The sequence below is a fragment of the Ascaphus truei genome, chromosome 1, assembly GCF_040206685.1.
Source record: "Ascaphus truei isolate aAscTru1 chromosome 1, aAscTru1.hap1, whole genome shotgun sequence".
Taxonomy (NCBI): Eukaryota; Metazoa; Chordata; class Amphibia; order Anura; family Ascaphidae; genus Ascaphus; species Ascaphus truei.
This window is the reverse complement of record NC_134483.1, coordinates 85,305,379-85,325,882: the sequence shown is the minus strand read 5'-3', so window position 1 is coordinate 85,325,882 and position 20,504 is coordinate 85,305,379. Positions and strand designations below refer to the sequence as shown.

Below are 20,504 nucleotides of genomic sequence, written 5' to 3'. Positions count from 1 at the left end.
CCGTCGGACGCGACCACGGGAGCTGTACTAGTGAGAGGAATATCACCGGACGATCAGGCTGATGCTGGGCTGTTTTAAAGCTGTACCGTGAGTGTTATTTTGACTTTGTTTTCTGTACCTAATAAATTCTATTTTGCTCACTCACCGAGTTCGGCCCTTTTCTTCCTATTTGGGCCCCCGGGAGAGAAGCAACTCACGTACTGCCTCCACCAGGAGGGTGAGAAAGCTATTGTTTTTAGCAGCATTCCGTGAAGGAAAGACTGCGCATTAAACTCTGCTAACCAGCCCCATTATCCCCTTTTTACCTCAGACCAACAACAGGCTATATAAACACACCCTGTTAGTCATCCACATATAGCACGTATTCTGCTTCTGTTCACAAAAAAAACACACAATTCCATTTAAATTTTATTTAAGGATTTTATTTAAGGATTTTTAAGCTATTTTAGAACATATTTTTTCATACATTTACTTTTAATTACCAAGGTTCTTTAATTCCAAAGAGTTTTAAGCTATTTTAAAAATATATTTTTCATACATTTTTAATTCCAAAGTTCTTTTGGCTGTATTGTACCGTTCGATTACTAAAACACTAATACCGTGTTCCATATCTTCCTATCCTCTTATCTCTATGTTTGAGCAAAATCCCGTGCGCTGACCAACCCTCCACCTCCACTGCAACTACAAGAAGATTCCGGGCTTTATCTTCTCTACTGGTCCAGCTGCAGAAAACAACAAGGGCAAGTATACACTACCCTTTCTTTGGTTACACACTACCACACAGGCAACATCACAAGCCTATACAAATAGGGAGCGCCCCAACCTCTTTTCTTTTTGAATAGGGCACCCCAGGTCTGAAATCTCAGCAGCGCCTCCAAATGTAACGGGTATTCCCTCTATCCCAATCACAGATATAGTGTGTGTGGATGGAAACCTATGTGTTACCAGGTGTGGTGCATATACCTGTAGGTTCACAAGAGGCCTGAGCCTCCGCTTGTTGGGAACCTGGGGTGAGTCCTTCAGCTCGAACTGGTTCACAGCGCCTCCACCTATGTAGGGTTCTAGGGATGTAGAAGGTTGCCTACACAGGACCCACATATATAATAAGTACATACACGGAGATGTATATAACCAGTTTATATGATATGCAGGAATAACAACACACTTTAATAATACTCCCCCTAAGGGGCAACTCCACAGTCTATAACGCAGTCCAAAGTGTCTTTCACTCCACTAGGAGCGTTCCTACCCACCACCGTGTATCCCCACACCTTGTCCACAGCCTAACCCCTTTGTCCCGTGGTCAGCACTGCCACTATGTGTGATAAGAATATATGTGATACGTTTGTGGACTTAAGAAGGTACCTGCTGAGCGCACCTGCACTCGGGCCAGCAATCAACTTCAAAAAGGATCTGCCGCTTGGTGATCCTGTCTGACATCCAATGCTTCCTCGCACGAGGGTCCCCAGGGGCGATCCCACCCTGGAGATATTCTCTGTCTCTTTAGTACAGACTTGAGCCCAAGTCTCTTCTCGGGGAGCGCAGCGTCCGCTGTGTCCCTATCTAACACTAGTACTACTGTGACAGGGTCCCTAACCTATGGCCTGTCACTGTAGCACCACAAGCTGGGGAGTTCAAGACCTATCTGGGGCCTAGTGGGGGTTGCTAGCCTAATGCAGTGGGTCACAGACCCCTGCACTCACCTCCTTCCCCTAGCTCTCCTGGTCCAGACTGCTAGCGTGGGCTCAGCACGCGAAATGTATCTATTCCCTGCAAGCAGGGAGCTCCCACAGCCCTATTGGCTCCCTGGCATCATGGGGCGCTCTCGAGGCTCATGGGACTCGTAGTCCCGTTTAAGAGCCTTCCCTGGTAGGCTAGCGTTCGCGCGCTCCTTCCTGCGCATGCGCGACTCTGCCGGGCCGCCGGGGCTTCTGCGCATGCGCGACATAGCACAAGATGGCGGCGCCCTGCTCGGGAACCGCCGAGAACCGCCGGGACACCCGAACGCTCCCTGCACTGGCCCCCACCCTACAGAAGTTCCGGCGGATCCATCGAGTGACCCGCGGCAGCAGAGGAAACAAGGGGGGGGGTCGTGGGGCAACAGCCAAGCAGAGGGGACCTGGCTACATATATATATATATATATATATATATATATATATATATATATATATATATATATATATATATAGAGAAGAAATGACCTAGGCGCAAATAAGCCAGGAAAGAAACAAAGAGAAAAATATCATAGGGCAGTATGTCTGTTACTTTCAGAGTTAAGGTGGTAAGGTATACACTTACACTTAATCAGCCAAATATAAGCCTTTAATCCACCACTGGGATTCAGGAACACTGCTGCTGGGATTTCTTTGCTGTTTGCATGGATCTCAGACTCTCCACGACTGCTGCTTGCTTCAGGGGTCACCTTTTCATCTGCAGCTGCGTGTCTCCTTAATATGGGATATAGCTCACCAGGGAGGGGGGGGGGGGGGGGAAGGGGAAGAGGGACAATGGAACAAAAATAGTATAAAACCTTTTATTGTAAAAACTATCTAAAAAATAACAAACAGTATCTCACTCACATGGTGTGAAATAATTTCAAGCAGTTGAGAGTTTAAATTGAGTAATTATGCCCCTGAGGAAGCCCTAGAGGAGAAACGCGTAGGGCAGACCCTGCAGTCATTGCAGGCATTTCAAATCGAGCAGAGTGAGACGCGCTGCAGAACGGAGTGGAGATAGCGCTGTGACGTCATTGGAGGTCGAAGTCTCGCGAGAATTGGAGCCGGAGCACGTGACGCGGAAGTAAACCAGGCTAGCAGCAGTGCAGTGGACCGGACAGCTTACTCTACGAGTGTGAGAGACTCAATTTAAACTCTCAACTGCTTGAAATTATTTCACACCATGTGAGTGAGATACTGTTTGTTATTTTTTAGATAGTTTTTACAATAAAATGTTTTATACTATTTTTGTTCCATTGTCCCTCTTCCCCTTCCCCCCCCCCCCCCCCTCCCTGGTGAGCTATATCCCATATTAAGGAGACACGCAGCTGCAGATGAAAAGGTGACCCCTGAAGCAAGCAGCAGTCGTGGAGAGTCTGAGATCCATGCAAACAGCAAAGAAATCCCAGCAGCAGTGTTCCTGAATCCCAGTGGTGGATTAAAGGCTTATATTTGGCTGTTTAAGTGTAAGTGTATACCTTACCACCTTAACTCTGAAAGTAACAGACATACTGCCCTATGATATTTTTCTCTTTGTTTCTTTCCTGGCTTATTTGCGCCTAGGTCATTTCTTCTCTACATTATCCATTGCGGCAAGTGTGGAGCCGCAGACCTAATTGGCTGCATTCAAGCAAGAATAGATTGTAAGGTATAACACCTCCTGTTTGACTGATTGGCAAGGGGTAGTTAATATTTTTACTACTACAACCCCACTAAGTGTTTGGAATTTGCGCTGATTGTATTCTGTTTTTTCTATATATATATATATATATATATATATATATATATACACATATATACACACATACATATATATATATATACACACACCGACACACGGATATACTGCATGCTATTTCATGTTAGTCATATAATCGCTGCTCTATCAGTCTCTAATCCTCTAATCTATGTTTGTTCTCTCCTGAATTGTTTTATTATAATGAATAATTAAAAAGTGATATTTAATTTTCATTTAGTGGGGGTTCTTGAGTGCATCATACGGGGATCCCGTCTTTCTAAATATTATTAATTAAACTGCAAGAATGGCGTTTCCTTGTAACAATTTACACATCTAGCATTTCCACCAAACAGTTTTTGCATATAGCTGTATATGTCTGCATACAATATATTGTGCATATGTTTGCAGATATAATTTCCCCTTGAATACATATCACCACCAGTTGAAAGGGTAAAAATAAAATTTTCTGGTATGTATTTCCCATCGCATCAAATAAAACACATTTTTATGCGAAAAGTGCATGCAAATGAGATGGTTGTTGTAGCGATCTTTCTGCACAGCGAATTCTTAATGAATACTGCGAAACCTCTAGATTTTTATTGCATCACGCATCCTGGCAAAACGCACACGCCTCCCACTGTTTTAAGTAACTGCAAGTCTTAAATGAAATAAAATAAAAAAATAAACAAATGGCACATATCTTAAATGTACAAGTTCACAATACTATTCTCAAAAAGTTCTGCTGTATTTTTATTACATTTTGAAATATAAATGTTTAATTCTAAGGGATCTTAAAAATAGTCACCATTTTAATTATCTAAAAGGGGAACAATAAATAGTGGGCAGATTCTGCTGTTTATGTTCAATACCTGGGCCCCCAGCACAGGCTACTCACCCATCATAGTGCAGAAAGAACAAACAAGGTATATCAGTATGACAGATGCTTGCACAACACATCTTTATATATTCATGTTACAGATTTACCAAGTGCTTGCTCTTGCCATACCGAAGATATTCGACTAATATGAAGACATATCAGTGAATGATTTGCATGTCGTTTCCCAGAATCCCTGGCTGCAGTTGAAGCACAGTATGCTAAGAAATAATGGTAAAAAGCAGGGTTGCAGACCTGTGCGAGACGGGAATGTGCTTACAAGTCATATCTTTATTTGCTGTCCTACGACAAGAACTATGTTTTCCTGTGTCTTTGTTCCCTGTAAACTCAATCATCTTAATTTAGAGGCTAATGTGAGTCAGTAATAAAAGTCCTGCATGTGTGTGGGCCTGTTTTGTCATACTCTGTAAGAAGAACTCCTTGTACATTTAGCCATAAATCTTTTGGAATAACCCTCTATAGTTTTGTTTGGACTAACAGACAAATCATAAGAGATTGTGTCTCCAGTTTATTTACTTGAGGCATATTCTTTATTTATTCATCCCTCTAAGCCTTGTGATTTGTAGTTCTCTTTGTGTGTCAGATGGTACATTTTGTAGGCACTTTAATTTGCTTTATTACACTGCCCATGCAAACGTCACTGTCCTGCTGTGGTTCTTTAAAAGAGAACATGCAGATCTCAGAAAAGCAGACACCAGTCAGAATGGATAATATATATTCACTTAATGAGACGAATATTACAAAAAACAGTGCTATTACTTCTCTTAAAGTTTGCGTCTACGTGCTTTGATATCAGTTTTGTTACATAAATGTACTTTATCCACTCTAACTCGGGTATCTGCTTTTTTGGAGATTATATACAGCTCAACCCCGTTATAGCACGATCTGTTACAACGCGAATCCGCTTATAACGCGATGCAAGCGTGGCTCCCAATTATCATATGTATGAATACTTTCCAATTCTATTATTGGTATCGTAAATACTTTATTGTGCAATGCCTACAATTGTACATTATTTCTAACGCGATACGCGTAGAACGCAATGTGATTCTTTGGACCCAAAGCCCAGCGTTATAAGGGGGTTGAGCTGTATATCTCTATATCTCTATCTACACACCCATTACTATGGGATAAAACCCAAGACGTTAGAAAAAAAGGATGTAAATGTCTAAAGATATCTGAAGCTCCTGGATAAGATGGAGAATAAACGCTGTGCAAAGTTTTTACTGAAATTCACGAACCACGCATAATGCGCCAACCATTAAAAGTCAATGTGCAAGGCCATATGGCTATTTTGTACTGACATGTACTCAGCTAAACCCCGTTATAACGCGGGTCTCGGGGTCCACCCCAAGACCACCGCGTTACTAACGGGGTCGCGAGAAAAAAATGGCCGCCGCGCTTTAGCGCATATTCATCCCGCGGGACAGGAGATGGGAGCGGGCATGTCCCTCCGCTCCCCGCTTCCCCCTGTCACCGCGGGACAGGCCGCGGGGCAGGAGATGGGAGCGGGGATGTCCCTCCTGTCCCCGCTTCCCCCAGGCACCGCGGGACAGGTCGCAGGGCAGGAGATGGGAGCGGGGATGTCCCTCCTGTCCCCGCTTCCCCCTGTCACCGCGGGACAGGCCGCGGGGCAGGAGATGGGAGCGGGGATGTCCCTCCTGTCCCCGCTTCCCCCTGTCACCGCGGGACAGGCCGCGGGGCAGGAGATGGTTGCGGGGATGTCCCTCAGGTCGCCGCTTACCTCAGATCCCGCTGCCTGCATGGAGGTGGTAGCGGGGGGTTTCTTCTCCCCACCGCTGTCCCTGGCGCTCCCGCTGCCTGCGCGGGAGGAGGGGGGGGAGCGGGTGGTGGTGCTGGTCGCGGCCTTTCCTCTGCTCCGACCCCACCCCCCGTCTGTGTAGAGTGAGAGAGTGTGTGTGTGTATGTATATATGGGAGAGAAAGTGTGTGTGTGTATATGGGTGTGTGTATGTGGGTGTGAGTGTGTGTAAGTGTCTGTTAGTGTGTGTAAGTGTCTGAGTGTGTGTGTAAGTGTGTGTGAGTGTCTGTGAGTGTCTAAGTGTGTGTAAGTGTGTGTAAGTGTGTGAGAGTGTCTGTGAGTGTGCGTGAGTGTCTGTGAGTGTCTAAGTGTGTGTAAGTGTGTGTAAGTGTGTGTGAGTGTCTGTGAGTGTGCGTGAGTGTGTGTGAGTGTGCGTAAGTGTGCGTGGGTGTGTGTGAGTGTGTGTGAGTGTGCGTAAGTGTGTGTGAGTGTGTGTGCAGTGTATCAGTGTGTGCAGTGTGAGCAATGAGCAGTGTGTGTGCAGTGTGCAGTGTGTGTGCAGTGTGTCCAATGAGCAGTGTGTGTGCAGTGTGCAGTGTGTGTGCAGTGTGTCCAATGAGCAGTGTGTGTGCAGTGTGCAGTGTGTGTGCAGTGTGTCCAATGAGCAGTGTGTGTGCAGTGTGCAGTGTGTGTGCAGTGTGTCAGTGTGTGCAGTGTGAGCAATGAGCAGTGTGTGTGCAGTGTGCAGTGTGTGTGCAGTGTGTCAGTGTGTGCAGTGTGAGCAATGAGCAGTGTGCAGTGTGCAGTGTGCAGTGTGCAGTGTGTGTGCAGTGTGTCAGTGTGAGCAGTGTGCAGTGTGTGTGCAGTGTGTCAGTGTGTGCAGTGTGAGCAATGAGCAGTGTGTGTGCAGTGTGCAGTGTGTGTGCAGTGTGTCAGTGTGAGCAATGAGCAGTGTGTGTGCAGTGTGCAGTGTGTGTGCAGTGTGGCAGTGTGAGCAATGAGCAGTGTGTGTGCAGTGAGTGTGTGCAGTGTGTGCAGTGTGCAAAAAAAAAATGAAAAAAAATTTTTTTTTTTTTTAAATTTTTTTTTTTTTTTTTTTTTTTTAAAACGGGAGCCACGGGAAAACCGTGTTATAACCGAATCACGGTATAACGAGGCGCGTTATAACGGGGTTTAGCTGGGTATTAGTAAAATGCTGTGCATTTATCTGGTGAAGATGTTACATTTTAGAGAAGTTCAAAGTACTGTAAACTTTTGTGAAATAATTCGCAAAAAATGCTACATTTTGGAGAAATGCGTGCAAAGTACATTTGAAGACATTCACGCACAAGGCTGGCGCTATGCATTTTGCCGCCCTGTGCATAGGCTGCTGTTGCTGCCCCCAAACAGCGTCCCTGCGCCCTCGCCCTCCTGACCCAAAGAACGTCCCGCTACACGCTCCCGGACCCCCCACCCTCCCTCCCGGGCCAATCACCCGCGCGTCGGAACCTCCTCACACTTGCTTCACTGTGGCTGCCCCCAAAAAAGTACCACCCTGTGCAAATGCACCAGTTGCACCCCCGGTCTCAACGGCCCAGTTCACACATCTCTGATGGAGACCTTTACAGATGTTTCATATGTGACAGAACTCAGTTCAAAGTTCTTGTAGCTGTACTGGTCCAGGAGAGGTGTACATTTGTAATAGGGTGTAATACATTCTGAAGCAGCAATCCCCTTTAGCCAATATACAGTATGCTTACCTAATGTTAGTATCTTGCCCCCTGAACATGTCCTGCGGATTAAAAAAAAAAAAGTCCCCAATGTTTGTTAAATGTTGAAAATAAAGACTTTTTTTAAATCTCACACACCTGTGGATAAAATAGTAACCTGCAGGTTGCACTGGACACTGGGGAGAGTTTCATTGTAATCTTCAGGGAACTTAATACAGTATTTCAAGTGTGAGGGAGTCCAAACAGGGGTCTGGGCCTCAAAGAGTGCACAAGACAAACATAAGTATTCTTGTATTTATACCAAAGGAGTTTCCCTTTGAGTTGACTATCTGAAGATAAAGATGTATGGCTAGTCATTAAGATAACGCCTACCTGGCTCTTTCTAAATAGAATAGGGAAAATAAATTACTGCACACTTATATAAAATCAAATAAGATACAACCACCGGTGCTCCTGGTTCAGGATTCTCTGTATCAATCCAGGGTATAGCGAAAGGAAGAGAATCAGGGCTCCACGGATTTGCATCATGCCATTTCTGCTTTTGAGAAAGGCCTGTGAGGCCAAAACGTTAAGTCTATTGGCAATAAATTAGTTTGTTGAGCAAATCCGTGGAGCCCTGATTCTCTTCCTTCCTTTCTAAATAGAGAAATACAGGCATACCCCTCATTAACGTACGCAATGGGACCGGAGCATGTATGTAAAGCGAAAATGTACTTAAAGTGAAGCACTACCTTTTCCCACTTATCGATGCATGTACTGTACTGCAATCGTCATATACGTGCATAACTGATGTAAATAACGCATTTGTAACAGGCTCTATAGTCTCCCCGCTTGTGCACAGCTTCGGTACAGGTAGGGAGCCGGTATTGCTGTTCAGGACGTGATGACAGGCGCATGCGTGAGCTGCCGTTTGCCTATTGGGCAATATGTACTTACTCGCGAGTGTACTTAAAGTGAGTGTCCTTAAAGCGGGGTATGCCTGTACAGCAACCAGGAAACTTATACTGTATGTCCTGAATGGAGTGTCAGATTTTAAAAATAAAAACAGCGTTGGAAAGGGCAAGAAGAGAACGCTTAAAGTAAATAAAAACAGACTCCTGGGGTAGCAAACGGAAGTGAAGGGGGCTGAACTTCCATGCCCAATGGGATCTCCCACTAAAAAATTGAGTGCCACGACATGCCTGAATGTCATAAAGGCCCCTAGATTGCTGGCCCTTGTGCCATTCAGGGATCGCCTTAAGGGTTAACAGCGCAACAGTTTGTCATAGATTAAGCTATTGGGTACAGATCTTTTGAAAGCTCACAGGTCTATTTTCCCAGTGTACGTCACTACAAAGGGCAATGAGATCGGTGAGGTTTGAACGTTCTGTGCACTATCATTTCACTGGGACAGAAATAATGAATATGGTGAAGATATGGGAACTGTACTGTACCTTCCTACCCACTGACACTATTTATCAGGGAGCTGAGCTTTGCTTCTCTTCAATGTGACCCTGCGTTCTGCATGAATAGGGATTCCGGGTTTTCGGTGTTTATTTTTTGTAAAATCAGAATTTTTTTTGCCAGTGTTTTAATTTCATTTAAAAAAATCAGTATTTTTCAGAGTTAATGAAAAAAAAATATGACTTTTAGTTTTGTGTTTATTGGTGCACTTTGTTATAGTTTCCCTACTCCCCTTTGTCTCCTACCTGTGGCTGGGTTAGTAAAAAAAAAGGTGGACCTCAATATGAACTCACTCACTGCCTCCCCCACGCCTCTGGAATGACCTTGCCCTCAAAATCCAACTAGCATCATCTCTACCCACCTTAAACACCTCTCTAACCGCACGGCCGCCTTGCTTGCCGGCGGCGCGTGCAAGTCACTGCACCGCGATCTGCAGCTGACCTTTTTCGGAGCGGGGGGCGTGGCCAAAATGTGTCGGAGAGGCGCGGCCAAGTGCGATCCTCAGAACACAGACAGAAAGGTATGGTGGGTCAATATACAGAACCTCGACCAGTCTCTTCTTCAGCTGTGGATGTGCCCCATTCTGATAACAGGACCTCCACTAGGTCACATACAGTAGTACATATTAAATAGCATTCTGCCACAAGACCCATTTCAGGGCTGGAGGACGCCTCCCGTTCACTGTCGCTCCCCTCCTTCCCTCCTCATTGGCTGACTCGTGCACCACGTGACGCGTCAGCGCTTCTGATCACGAGAAGCTTGCAGCTCCGGCCGGCTGACGCGTCACAGCACGCAGTCAGCCACGTCCGAAGGAGCCAGCGGGGACCTCCAGACTTGAGGTAAGGGGTTGGTGGCCTGCACGCACCGCCGACCGCAGCGGGTCCTTAGCCTCATGAAGCATATGGGTATCTCCATTGGCTGATACTTTACATCTCCTATGCATTGACCTTGAACCCATCCCAGAACACCTTCCTGCTATCTTTGTACGTTCTACCTACTTACCACTTAGATTGTAAGCTCTTCTGGGCAGGGACACCTTTGCCCATTGTTACTTCTATGTCTTAAGTGCTTATTCCCATTATGTGTTATATTATTAGGTCACGTGTATTACTGCTGTGAAGCGCTATGTACATGCATGGCGTTGTATAAATAAAGATAAACATACATACGAAATTATGCTTAATTTGCATTTTCATTGGTTTTACCCAGAAGTTAAAGATGAACAATCGGTGGTGTTCTGCCAATGTTTTCCGGTTTAATGTGACATTTGAACCCAAAGCAATGACACAAACCATTTACTGTATTTTTCAACCAGAAATTTGTATTCAGCTCTGAAAAGCAAACAATAAGACAACGAACAAAACCACATACCAACACTATTAGAACTAGACAAAGAAAAGTCCCCCTGCGGTGACTAAATAATATTTTTTAATTAAAAACAACAAAACTGAGAAAATTTGCATTGTTTAATATATTATTTAATTACAATGTCGAAGAAAAAAAAAAGGCTAAATTCCTGATCACAAAACTACAAGACAACACCAAATTTGGGAAAAATATTGTACTTCTAAATAATAAGCATTCCTTTAGATATTATTGCACATGCATCTCATCTCACTTCCATTCAGTCCTGTGTTTACTCATTGTTTTCCCATTGTTTTATATTTTTATTATATTATAATTGTTTTATATTTATTGCATATATTTTGTAAAACTAGGATTGCTTAGGCTTCTATTTCAGTGTTGTTCACCAGCATACACACTTCTAAAACTTGGTAGGACCTTCCCATAGGCTCTGCTATTAGGAGGTCATATTAAATATTAAAGAAGGGGGAAAACACTATACCTCAGAAAGATTGTGGGATTTTGTGGGGGCAAACCCCACCCAAGGTTGAAAGAGAGGAACTCCTCAATTCAACTTCAGATTAGGATAACTCTCTTCAGACAAACCTGGACCTTTGAAACGTTCCCAATGTTAGTGCCCTCCTCCCTCACCCCACGAGTCACAGGCGGTCCTAGGGGTAGGCAACATAGGCAGCCACCTAAGGTCCCACATCTTATGGGGCCTGAGTCGAAGTGAACGGGCACGGCCGCCAATGTCTTATAACAGGACATAGCTGAAATGAGCTGTGATTGGCTGCAGGACCCCACCTCTGCCCCTTTCTGTGCTCTGGCTATCGTGTGTTAGAGTGAATGAGGCGGAGCCCAACTCCGTGTAACATCACGTGACCTCGCACAGGATTATGGGGAAGGTAGGCACCCACAGCCATTGACCGTTTCGATACAGGGCTGTTTCATGCTTTTCTCCTTCTTGCCGGTAAAGCTGCCAGTGTTTTCCCCTGAGGGCCAGATTCTCTTTGGGTGCTGAAGACCTGCAGGTAACGGTTTGTACATGCGAGTATGTGCATAGGTAAATGTGTATGTAAGTATATCTTTATGTACATAGTGCTTTACAGAAGTAGCACGTGACATAGTAGGAATAAGAGCTTCATACATAAAAGTAACATTAGAAAAAGGAGTCTCAGCCCCCCAAAGAGACTACAATCTACTGTAAGTGTTAAGTAGGGAGAACTGAATTTACAGAGACAGAGGGGGGTAGGGTGTTATGGCAAGTGCATACGTTATGCAAGGTGTAAGTGTAATTGACCGTGTGTGTGTGTGGGGGGGTGTATATGTGTATGTACTGTATATAGTTCAAATAAAAAAGGTATCACCTAATACTGAAGTACTAATTTAGTCTGCAGTATTGCAACTAGACTAACACGGCTATTTCCGTTATATATATAACAGGGTATGTCTTTTCTGCCTATCTTTCACCGCCCTGTTATGTAAGTCCTGCTAGCTGCAGGCTGAAAGGGGTTATCTGTTGACCGCCTCATGCCCCTCTTATGAGTGACAGAAGTAAGGTGGTGACTCATGGCCTGTGTAAGCCTATCTGGTATAGGTATAGACCATGAGCCTGCCCCTTCTTGTTCCTCCTAGGAGGGAGTGGCAAATTTTGCCTAGTCATGTTCCTGCTCTGGAGGAGAGAGGAAGCAGAGAGCTGTGAGTCTCTCCCATTGCGGGATAAGCGAGCCCACCCTCAGCCTTGTGGCTGAGGGAACATCTGACCAAGGAAGATGACCCTATACTATCAAGGTCAAGCACCATCTAGAGGTTGGAACCCTCTGAACACTTGCACCACTGTAATACCATCATTCAGTGACTGCTAAGAATAAAGCCCTTTGTTAATTACCAGCCTGGATTGAGTCAGTGCATGTGGTGTATGGAAGATATGCTTCAGAGAGGACTGTCTCTGGTACTACCAGAGCCCCCTGAAGCTGGAGGCACTGAACATCAAAGGAAAGAACTACATGTAACAAGGTATGCCTCTTTATACCTGGCTTTCCCCCTTTTATGCAAGTCCCAACTTGTGACTCCCCTCATGCCCCTCTTATGAGTGACAGAAGTAAGGTGGTGACTCATGGCCTGTGTAAGCCTATCTGGTATAGGTATAGACCATGAGCCCGCCCCTTCTTGTTCCTCCTAGGAGGGAATGCAAATTTAGCTGAGTCCTGTTCGTGCTCTGGATGAGAGAGGAAGCAGAGAGCTGTGAGTCTCTCCCATAGCGGGATGAGCGTGTTCACCCTCAGCCTTATGGCTGGGGCAACATCTGACCTTGGAAGATGACCCTATACTATCAGGGTCAAGCACCATCTAGAGGTTGGAACCCTCTGAACCCTTGCACCGCTGTAAAGACCATCAGGCAGTGACTGCAAAATAAAGCCCCTTAGTTAATTATACATCAGCCTGGATTGAGTCAGTGCATGTGGTGTATGGAAGATGTGCTTCAGAGAGGACTGTCTCTGGTAGTACCAGAGCCCCTTGAAGCTGGAGGCACTGAACACCAAAGGAAAGAACTACAGATGACATCAAAAGCCTGTCCTGATCTCCACTACATCGCAGATCAGCTCAGCTTTCCTGAACCTACAGGTATGCCTCAGCACCACATGGTAGCCACATAGTAAATCTCCCAGAGGGTGGGAGAAACAGTGCTACATATATATATATATATATATATATATATATATATATATATATATATATATATATATATTATATATAGATGTAGCCCGGACCTCCTTTTTAGCCCTCCTTACCTCCGGTACAAGCGGGATCTCACCGGGCAGTCAGGAGGGTTGTAGGGATGACCCAGTCGACGGGGCACCTTGAAGGGGCGCCAGGAAGGGCGTCGCCATTTTAGAAGTGCTGTGCATGTGCAGAGGGTATTCAGAGTAGCTTCGGCCACCTTGCTACACCCGGCGCATGAGAAGTGCATTAAGAAGCAGCGGCCATTACACCCATTGCTCCACAGGGAAACTACAACTCCCATGAACCTATGGGAGTAGGGACACAAGTCCCACAACAGCCAATAGGACTCCCGGAATCCCCCTGCAACAGACTGATACATTTGGCGCGCTCTGCGGGACTACGCCAGTCGGAAGAGGGAGCTGGATCAAGCAGGTAGTGTCTCAGAGTCAGTGGCTCTGAAACTAGGCCTAACTTTTGCCCCAGCTGGGCCCCGACTCACAGTAGATTGTGATTGCTGCAGGGAAGGCCCCTTAGATAGGGTCGCTTCCTCATTGTACTGTCTAGTGTCAGGGACACAGTGGAGACGCTGCACGGTGATTGCGAACTGTGTTCTGGGACCAGACCACCTCTGTTGTAAGAGACACTTTATGGGGATATTATCCACGCCGGAATTCACTCCACGTGGAGGCGAACGCCATCGCGGACGACGATAACGTTGGATCAGGCGGATCCCCTTGTTAATCTGTATTGCTCGAGTGCTGGAGCCCCGGGCAGGTACCTAACTAAGTGCACAAACACTTCACGGGATAGTGCTATCTCCTACACATTAGGGTGGGTCCTGACATTGGGGGAAAATGACATCAGTGTATTGGTGCCAAGCACCCTATGTACTTTGGGGACCCTCATTGGTGGTACGGGGCTGGGCCTATTATACTGTGTGGTACAGGGTACTCTTATAGTGTGTTTAGGAAAGGTTGTTATCATATACATGTGTGTGTATTATTGGTATTGTTCCTGTAAGGGGCTTATCCCACCACGTTGGGATACCTTGCAGGTGGAGGCACTGCACCGAGACTAATCAGAATCACCCCAGGCTCCCAGTGGCCTCCTGGTTGCCAGACAGGTAATAGCAGCACTGGTAGTTATTTCCCAGGTACGGAGGAACAAGGGCTACATATATATTTATAGTACAGTGGCAGCCGCCTTCAGCCTCATGCGGCCGTTTCATTGCGACTTTTAAAACCGCGGGCAGATGCGGCATGTTCCGGTATTTTTAGGCGCCGCGGGCGTTTCATTGTATCAGCGCTATTAGCGCTGTCTCGCCATGAATGCGGCAAAGTGCGTGACATTCGGAAAACATCCCCGAAAAAATTCGGGGATGTAGGAGAATAAAAGGGGCCGCAACAGTATATATAAATGTGTTTTGCATTTTTGCATAATTGAGTGTCTTTAAGTATAAGTGAGTGCATGTGTTTGTGTGAGTGTGCATGTATAAGTGTGTATGTGTGCATACAGTATGAAGAAGGTGCTTGTAAGTGTATGTTTAATTGATTATGTGAGTACGTCATTGAATGTGTGTATGAATATGTAATAGGTATGTGTATATATATTGTATCCATGTGTAAGTGTGCACCTGTGAGGTGTGTATGTATTGTATTGTATGTCTTTATTTATATAGCGCCAAAAGTGTACTCAGAGCTTCACAAAGAATACAGTACAGGGAATTAAAATACATTAAGCACAGCAAAATCAGACTTGATGTCCCTCTACAGTTTTGCATGGGTGAGTGTCAATCTGTGCATGAATGGGTTAGTGTTTGAAAGTGAGTTCATGCACAGGTGAGTGATTGCCAGTGTGTAGAGACAGGCAAATTATTTGCCAAAGTTTGAATCTGCCTCAAAAATAGCATTTATTCACAACTGCAAGTCTCTGCAAATGCATGTACTGTAAAGTTCGAGCAATGCGCTCTTTAAAAAAAAAGTGTTTGCTTATAAAAGGTTCCACTATGCAAAATAAAATGAAAATACTATATTTGCTTTCAAATTCGCAACACATAAGCGAATATTAAATTGAATGTTTAACCTCTGTTAAGGCAACCATGTATCTGTCATCATAACTCTGTTCCCAGGACATACTTGAAAACGAGAGGTTACTCTCACTGTATTAGTTGCTGGTAAAACATTTTATAAATAAAAAATAATAATTTTAAAACTTTGTTGGAGCTAATAAAAAATTGTTGTAGTGAAAAGGGGAAATAGCAAATGTCCATGTTTTCACACAGATTCTTCAAAACCAGACAGGCAAATACCAGTACTTGTGGGTTTGCGAAGATTTACAAAACTTCAGCAAAATATTTGCAGGCTGAACTTTGAAACATTCGCCCATTTTTACCTGTACTGTAGGAGTGCGCACATGTGAGTGGGAAGGTGTATCTGTGTGTGTCCCACAGGTGTTCTGCGCACACACTAGAGCCTCTCCAATAGAGATGTGCAAAAAAAAATGTTTTTTTCAATTTCGCTAAATACATCGCCAAGTCTCATAGGGCTGAACAAGTGGCAAACAGTCTAAAAGAGCGCAAGAGAGAGAAATTAGACAGTTAGACCCGGAGATGTGGCTTTTGCTGGAGAGAGGGAAAGAGAGTAAGGATATGTCCCCGCTTCCTGTTGCAGCGTCTGCTATATGGCGGGCGCTGCAAGAACAAGAGCTGCCCCTCAATGGAGCCGGGCCCGTTACCTACATTGCCCGCCGCGTTGTGCGAACAGATTTCTCTGAAGACAGAGCTCGGAACAAAGCGCTGGCCACGCCCCTGGCTGTTCAGCCAATGAGGGTGAACCTGCCAGGTGACATCATGGCCATGCCCTACGCCACGCCCCCCGTACACCCAGTCTTTCCCCCTGCAGCTCACCGCAGACCGGGGATCTCAGCGGCACGCACCGCCAGCCTGGCATGCGCGCGTGCAGCGCTGACACTGGGGCCTCAGACTAAGGAACGTACTAGTACAGTACTTGAAAGAGATTTAAAAAAATAGCACATCAAAGAGAAGCAACCAGTCAGGGATTGGATTAGCAAAAACATGCAGCTGGGTAAAAACATTTTCTCTTTGTTGGGCCGCTATAAAAATGGTAAACAGAATGTGGCATTTCTAATATGCAACTGCTTTAAAGATGACCCTGCAGAAGGAGAGGAGCTGTGATTTGATGTGTCCCAGATCCCTTATGTCACTCTCTTAAAATGTAATGTTTATCTACTCCACTCAAAAAATGTTTATTAGGAACAATGAGAAATAACGTATTATTTATAGGAATATTCCACAGGAAACAGACAGACTGTACTATACAGAAGCACTATGGGGCTCCGGATTGTTAGTCGCTTGGTAAAATCCACAGGTTTCACTACACTATATTTCATTTCCATGCTACAGTTTACCACGTTTATTTAGAAGTCTTTAATAACATGTTAATTCAGAAGTTATAATAAAATGTTTAAAGAAACATGGAGTTCAATAATGCAATGTGTTTTACAGTATACTCACATGGAGATGTGTCCTCAAAGAGCGGGTCTATATTATGAAGTAGCTCTATTCTGGGGGATGGGCTTCCTTCACTAGGACAGAATATATAGTTGAAAAACATTAATTTCCTCCTAGCATCTGCTAATTGCATATTCTATTTGAATGCTTCCTTTTTTATAACCTTAGGAAATAACTAATCTGACAGTTAGACATTAATCATATTTTCTACTTTAACTGCAAAAACTCAAACATGCAAATACCAAACTATAAAACCTGGGCACTACAATGACTTAGAGATTTCTACTGCTGTGCATGCTATGACATAAGGTGCCTCTCTTGTTTTATTTCAAAATGGAATGTCTGCGCAGGGCATGGAGAAATAAAACGGGGAACGTAGAGTTACAATCCGTTTACTATCAGGATTCTAAGTGGGTGAACTCATCACAACAGAGACAATTAGTAGAGTTATCCTTTTAACTCCACGAGGAGCTGTTGCAACTCTCAGGACTAGGTTTGTGCCATCTTCACATTCCTTTTACATCTTTGGAGCCACTTGTACTAGGTCACTGCATAAAGTTATTCTCAAATTAAGAGTTTCTTTAGTTCTAGAAGTTTTCTGAATCCGCCTCGGTGGTGTATGAATCATTGTACCTGTCTTGATGACTTGATCATTCTTGTGATATTTGTAACATGCCAATTATTAATTGCATTTTTTTTTTACAAGTTGGAGTCTCACTACTGTAGGTTTCTCCCAAGATTTTATTAAAGGTACTGAGCTGGCATGAGCCCTGCGGTTTCTCAATAGTATTTTGTAAAGCGTCAGTGCTAGAATGCAGGCATCATGATTTGCTCACTAGGTGTCGACATGTTTCTGGCACCCATGCAATCCAAGACGAAGGGCTTTACACATCTTCTGGTACAGAATAGAAAAACATGTTTCCTTTTTGTCTGAGTCAGTCAGTGGTATCTGCCAATATCCTAGGGTCAGGTCAAGGGTAGACACAAATGATGCTTTTCCCAATTGAACAGCTCATATATACATGTGTCCTATGTAGACACCAAGATTGAAAACGATTCAAATACAAGAACTCACTGCAAAAACTGTGGTTTCCCATACAATTTGGCTACATGAACAATTTTGCTGAATGAACCATTGACTATTGAAATTTCGGAATGTAACTGTTTATTTTACTGTGATAAGCCTCTGGGATCCAGCATGGTTTATTATTCACACTTACTGCATGATCAATCATGATGTCATAATTTACATCAGTTATTTTACCTTTTGATGGCTGAACTATACTGAATGAGAAGACATATCTGTCTATAGCTTATTTATCTTTGGGTGTTAACAACCGGGCATGGTCTATTTTGGCAACCACATAGGCTTATTTGTCTTGCCAGGGTTTTCTTAGTAATTACATTTTATTCAGATGTAACAAGGCTACAGAAAGAGGGGACAGGGTAGGTAGGGAATACGGAAAATTAAAATAAATTATAGCAGAAGGGGAGGGGTTACAATGTTGTTCAGATCTATTATGACCTGCTCATGCTTAATTGCATAATTAGTGTACACCTTGGTGTGGTGTTTGGCCAGCATGGGGAAATCCCACTCCAATACAGGTAAGAATCATTAAAAAACTAAAAATTAAATATAGAGGATTGAGTCGGGTGGTAGAAAAGAGAATCCTAATCTTATAAAGTTATAATGCAATCATCAAATATAGGGGTTCTCATTTTCCCAATCCGATGATCCCATTTTAAAGTACTGTAAAATATACAATTGTATAATTTGGAAAAGTGGTAATTTTTTCACAGCACATAATGTACCAGACTTTAATTATGACTTTAGACTAATCTGGACCTGGACCACTCCACGCCACCGTAACCGCACACACCTTGTAGATGAGATAATATTTTTAATTATCTTATTGTCAATGTTCTTGATGGGCATAAGTAAAGTGCTACCGAAGGTTTAGGAGATAATGACAATCCTAAAACTTTGTTAATAAAACTTACTGCCACCATATATGAAATAGGGAACCTGTTTGATCACAGCGCCAGAAGCTAACAGGAGAGTATCTTTAATAAATTTTACTCAGATACCATCTATATAAGAGATTGTTGTTGACTATGGTGTTTATTGGTATACGTAGATGCAATGGATTCTCAAATATCTTCCCATTCTTGAGTGTCTTTGGATTCTCAGACTTTCATCATTCCATTGTTTAATATGGTGTAAGTCACCTTTCTGGTAGGAGGGGATGAGTGACTGATATAAAATAGAGATTAAGGGCTCGATGCAGTAAGCACCGAAAAAGCATTCTCGGCAGGGGTTCAATATCGGCATGATTTTGGCGTGTTGCCCTCGCAGTATACAGGAAGGTCCGAGTCCCTGGCGAATCACTGCGAAAGCAACACGCCGAGTAGCCGCTGGCGAGACAGTCTGTCTGCCGATAACCAGGCGTTACGCCATCCCCTGCCGAGATGTGCCTGCAGCAGAGAGAGATCCGCGACAGTCAAACAATTCAGTCATATTGCAGTTCATATGGAAGGGGCATTTAGGTCACAAGGAGAACCCCTCTGGTATCTTATTCAAGTGGGTTGCCAATAGCGGCAAAATAAAAAAAATTTCAAATCAAATTTTATTCATAGTGTACACTACCGACACACTTTATCCTAGCAGGGCTAGTTCCGCAAGCCGGGGGATGCCCCGGCTTGCTAGCCCCACTCCCTCGGCGTGCCGCGTGTCACCGATGCGCGGTCACGCGTCATCGGGTGTCAGCGCCCCCTGCACGCACGTCCAGGGCTCCCCGAGGGATCGCGGGACGGCGGCAGGGGGTTCCGGGGGACCCGGCGGACCCGGCAGCGGTAGGGAGAGCGCCCCGATCGGAGGGCGCTCTTCCGCTGCTTTGGCGCGCGCCCGGCACCCTCCGGCGCGCGCCAGGTTACTGCTGCGGCCGAGAACGGGCAAATGCTCGAATAAACTCGGCCGCAGCAGTACATGTGCAGGTGGTCTCCGGAGCTGAACCGCATTGGTTTCAGGTCCGGGGACGCCCTGCTTCCCGAGATACAGGCCCCTTTATGAGGTGCCGGTATCCCTCTGCATTTAAATGTCCCGATCACGTGACCACGGAATGTAAACAAAGCAAAGGGATACCGGCACCCCATAAAGGGGCCTGTATCTCGGAAAGCAGGGGGTCCGCGGACCTAAAACCAAAGCGGTTCAGCTCCGGAGACCCTCTGCACATCTACACTATGAGTAAAACACACATATAAATAAACAATCATTCCTTACCTTTGCGGCTATCTGCTATGGTAATGAAGCAGCATTAATGTATTTTTTTTTTTTCAACTTTATGTTTTATTCAGTTTTCACTCATACAGCAGTTATAGAAAACAGTGTATAACATGGGTTAACTTATTTGCCGTATGTACTGCCACTTCAATTCCCAACTAAACACACTACACAAAGACTCAGGGGGGGGAGGGGGAGACACACTAGGGGAGAAAGAAAAAAAAGGGGGGGGATGGGGAAGGGGAGGACCCCCTCTGCCACTGCTCCTAGATCTGCCATGTGCTGCTGCTTTTCCAGACCTCCCGGACTCCTCGTGCGCCCTTGCGAACCGCTTGATTCGGGGCCGCAGCCGTCCCTATCA

The 20,504-nt window shown here is 44.7% G+C and overlaps 1 protein-coding gene across 1 annotated transcript in view; it reads right to left on the bottom strand.

Annotated features, from left to right (window-relative positions):
* Nucleotides 1-20,504, bottom strand: part of ARSB (arylsulfatase B) — a 215,693-nt gene that overhangs the window by 66,693 nt on the left and 128,496 nt on the right. Inside the window, exon 6 of the mRNA XM_075590886.1 lies at nt 16,867-16,937. Within this exon, the coding sequence (XP_075447001.1) occupies nt 16,867-16,937 (71 nt within the window). The remainder of the gene's footprint in view (nt 1-16,866; nt 16,938-20,504) is intronic.